Source organism: Nanorana parkeri, unplaced genomic scaffold (genome assembly GCF_000935625.1).
Source record: "Nanorana parkeri isolate BGI_ZX_2015 unplaced genomic scaffold, ASM93562v1 scaffold743, whole genome shotgun sequence".
Lineage (NCBI taxonomy): Eukaryota > Metazoa > Chordata > Amphibia > Anura > Dicroglossidae > Nanorana > Nanorana parkeri.
This window is the reverse complement of record NW_017307011.1, coordinates 44,446-48,922: the sequence shown is the minus strand read 5'-3', so window position 1 is coordinate 48,922 and position 4,477 is coordinate 44,446. Positions and strand designations below refer to the sequence as shown.

Here is a 4,477-nt window from a genome sequence, read left to right as displayed (position 1 = left end):
TTTCGAAAATTCGTCCGAATTTCGATTCGGAAAGAAACGAATTGCACATGTCTAGTCAGAACCACTGTCATCATTACCAGAAGGCTATGGGAAATCCAACATTTTACAGTTACAGGGGGTGAGGGGGAAAAAAAATAAAATTAAAATAATCGTTCGGCTTTATGTACACTTTTTTATGTCTTCCTCAGACTTTGTGACTTTCCTTTAGGAATACCTCTGCCTTCATTTCTTGGGACATTCCAATACTAGCCTGTTATCATGGCAACTTTCTGGAAGCCAACACTTGCTTTTTAAACCTCCAATCAAATATACAACTTTTTCTTAATCAATAAACTAGCGTTTCAGTTTATTTAGAATTAAATGCAGATTACAATATGCTTGAAAATCATTGTGCATGGTGCTGCTTCTGTGTGCCATCAACATATGAGGTTTCTAACTGCCCTGTATCTTCTCTTCTCTCGGGAGGTATCGCTTTTTATGATTTAGTCACTGGAACCGATTGAAAGCCTTTAACATTTGGGAACTTCTTGGAGGAGAAATCTGCTAGGAGACTTCCCTCACCCTGTCTGTATGGGGTGATATCAAACACCATTGTAGTTCTTTCATTTGGTTTCAGAATTTGTAACCTAGAAGAAAAAAAAAGAAAGTTTAATTAGTAAGTTGACAGATTATTATAGAGAGATACTTTGGTATTACAAACCGCTTTAGCCCTCAATGCCCAAAGGCCATCGAAGCCTAGATGCAGGGCCGGTGCAAGGATTTTTGCCTACAGAGGCGAAGGTGCATTTTTTCTGCCCCCCCCCACCCCCCGGCACCCTTAGGCCGTCTTATGGTAGCGCTAGCCCTTCAAAGACATCCCATAAAGCAGCACTCCAAAACTAATAGGATATCTGTGATATCCATGTATACAAAGATATTTACAATGACGCCAATGCAACAAAGTATTCACAATGACCACCAATGTAATGAAAGTATTCACAATGACCGCCAATGTAATGAAAGTATTTACAATTGCTGCCAATGTAACAAAGGTATGCACAATGACCGCCAATGTAACAAAAGTATTCACAATGACCGCCAATGTAATGAAAGTATTCACAACGACCGCCAATGTAACAAAAGTATTCACAATGACCGCCAATGTAACGAAAGTATTGACCATACACATACTTAAACATTCCTTTTTCTTGCAGTCTTCAGGCTAGTTTTTGTTTCTTAACAGCAGAGGGGCGTTGATTTGCATATCAATTAGTTGTGATATTTACATATGAATGGATATTTTCAATATGAATGGCTTATTGATATGCAAATACAGCCGTCCATTCATATGTTAATAACTCGGCCGGGACAGTGCAGGCTTCCAACAGGAATCCGGCGAGAGCACACAGCAGAGAGAGATGGGGGCGGGGCTCTGAATATAGGAAACTGCAGCTCAGAGCCCCGCCCATGCCACTGCTCCTATGTATGGGAGGGAGGTGGTGTTTTTCTGCCCTCCCCCACCAGTGCACTCAAGTGGCCGCTTGTGCTGCCTGTGTTGTAGCGCCGGCTCTGCCTAGATGCCAAGGTCAAATTTTGCAGTGTCTGTATGTGTTGGTTTACTTGACTGTAGCTCTAACTAATCTGTATACCTACAGTAGTAATTATCTACATGAGCAAAGATTAAAACGAAAATAAATGAGTATGTATGTATGCATGCAAACTGTATATTGAAGGGAAATTTCCCCAGTTGGGAGGCAGATAGCAGTACAAAACAGACAAACCCTTCAACTTCTCCATTCTTTCCAAAGCTCGGTTTTGCCTGGAGCTCAGCTTTATAATTCTGAACTATTTTTCTTGTGAAGGGATTTGAAATTCTGTGCAAGTCTTGTGATTCAGATCCATATGCTCCACTGTATTGCGAAGGAAGAGACAACTGATTTTCGTGGACTGCTTTTGCAGATCCCTGTGTCACCTGCATCAAATTGGCAATACATTTCCCCGGTGAGCAGACACGCTGTAAATCTGATCCCGAAGATTTATAGCAGAGGTGTGTAAATCACAAGACTGGCTAAACAAAATGTCAGCTTCCTTTAACATGGAAAAATGGTTTGCATATGATAGACCACTTAATTTTAGACATTCCTGGAAATTGTCCTGTCCAATCAGTGCAGGTTAAACAGCCTACCATGACTGGCATTGGCCAGGATAATATAAAAATATAATATGCATTATTACAGTCATAAGTGGTCTTTTTCTTTTACATTTTCTAAAAAATATTTATACTCACTTAATAAACAGTTGGTCGCTCAAAAGGCCACTCCCCTCTACAATCAAAACACTGTTACAGACCTCTTCTTTACTTGGATTAGTAAATATAACATCCACTTTTGAAGTTTTGTTTAATTTGACGTCTTCAATAGTCTATGAATAAAATAAATATACAATCTGTAGTAATATTATTGGTATCATGGTAGCAAACTAATATATACAATTTAAAATGTATGTAAACCCCCAACAATAAACCTATTTTCTCCCTTGTTGTCTGTTAAATATACAATTGAAAGCATTTTGTTATGTTTAATAAGTGCAGAAAAATACCTGTTGATCATGACAGAAATTTTGTGAGCTAGTAATTTTGTGTGCTCTCTACCTGTGCTGCACTCTTATGATTCCTATCTCTCTGGACTACAGAAACTATTTCCTCTGTCCGTCCCTCCAGTCAGCACTGAAGTAAAGAGAGGAGGTGGGGATCCCTGCAGGGTGTGATTGACAGTCACCACTCTCTGCAGGGAGAAGATCAGGCACTGAGCCGGTGGTATGTGATCGCTCAGTTCTCGATCTATAGAGCTGACGTGTGACAGATTCAGTGTCTTAGTATGGGGATGAGCGTATTTCACTCTCCCCATAATGCTCCTTTCAAGTACAGATAACCCAGAGTAAATAACATTAAGAGTGCTAAGGCAATATGTATTAGAGCCAATTGCAATTGTTTGTTAAATACTTTTATTTTTATATTTTATTTCATCCTTCGTTGCTGCTGAAATGCAGGCATGAAACTTCCCAGGGGGGATTTCCTGATGTTGACAACTGTAGGCCATGTCTCTGTGTAATGTGTGGCACAGCCACTTGTAGTTCCCATCGTAAGCCTGCTGACAGGGCGTCAATGCAGGAGCTTAGTTAGGAAGTTCAAACAAAGCACTATCACCCTATAACAGGAAGTGCCTGAACAAGGGCTTTCGTGGCAGGATCACCAGTTTTTATTCTAATGAAAGCTGCAGATTTAAAAAAATAATTGAAAATTAATTTTGCTATGACATAACATGCTAAATGAGATTTGTGATTGTGATTACATATTCCATTGCTTGGGAAAACATGGCTATAGTGCCTACTTCCCTTCCTCTCAATATGGATAAATAAGGGATTTGTTTATAACAGGGAACGGCTCTATCTGCCCTCGGTTGTACTTTGCATTCTACACATCACGGTCTGCCATTCATAAAATGTGGTCTGTGGTATGCAGCCCGTGGAATCCTAAACAACAGAGAAGACTCCATCGTAGGTGGAGAGCCATTCTTGTGCCTGACAGGTCACATGACAAGACTCTCCTGGAGACTTTTTACTTGCATTCATTCTTATCACACAAGTTGGAAGTCAGAGGAGCGCAATGCACATTTGTATAGCACCACCCTCTGTTCATCTCTGCCATCTCTGTTTTTTAAATAGACCCCCTTATTGTACCGCCGACCACTGTAATGTAGTAAGAAAATTGAGAATAGCCGAGAAGTCCTACCCGAAACAGCAGTGCCGGGTTCTTCAATGTAGTCACGGTTTGTACCAGCAGGGTGGCTCCATTCTCACCCTCGCACACAGCTGTAGTTTGAATCATGTTGTCAGGCGTTATGGCCTGTCTATACTGTATGTATTTTATTGTCAGCTCAAGGCTTTTCTCTAGAAAACAAGTACAAAAGAAAGAAAAGGTCATGAAAATGCAAAAAAGCCAATGTCAGTTGTGTTAAACCAATAGAGAAAACTAAACCTGCATCCAAAGAACCCAAAACCCACATTTGATCCAGAGGAAGGCAAAAAAACTGATATATTGTGGTCTAATTTGCCCCAACAGGGAAGACCATCCCTTTGGGCCCCCTGAGGCCCCATTCACACCGGGGCAACAGTGTTTCAGCTCTGTTTTAGTGCGTTTTAGCACACTTCTGCATGGTGTTTATGTGCATTTCAGCGCATATTACAGGAGTTTTCTGTTCGTATGTCAGCACGTTTTTGTAGCTTGTTTTCAGGCTCAGCTGCTGAAATGTGCATAAAAACGCGCGGAATTGCGCAAAAAGTCTACGGAGCAAAACGAGCTGATATGCGTGACAAAAGAAGCTCAGGGACTATTTCAAGCGACAGGCGTATTTGTTCACGCGATTCTGCATGTTTGTGTGAGCAGTGGCGTAACAACCGGGGGGGCGGAGCAGGGGCGCGGGCCCCAGGCGAAAAGTGA

At 41.2% G+C, this 4,477-nt stretch overlaps 1 protein-coding gene across 1 annotated transcript in view; it reads right to left on the bottom strand.

Annotated features, from left to right (window-relative positions):
- Positions 1-451: 451 nt before the first annotated feature.
- LOC108793365 (protein-glutamine gamma-glutamyltransferase E-like) overlaps positions 452-4,477 on the bottom strand; it is a gene marked incomplete at its 5' end in the record, with an annotated part of 38,314 nt that continues 34,288 nt past the window's right edge. Inside the window, 3 exons of the mRNA XM_018564287.1 lie at positions 452-626; positions 2,267-2,400; positions 3,770-3,927. Coding sequence (XP_018419789.1) covers positions 476-626; positions 2,267-2,400; positions 3,770-3,927 — 443 coding nt within the window. The remainder of the gene's footprint in view (positions 627-2,266; positions 2,401-3,769; positions 3,928-4,477) is intronic.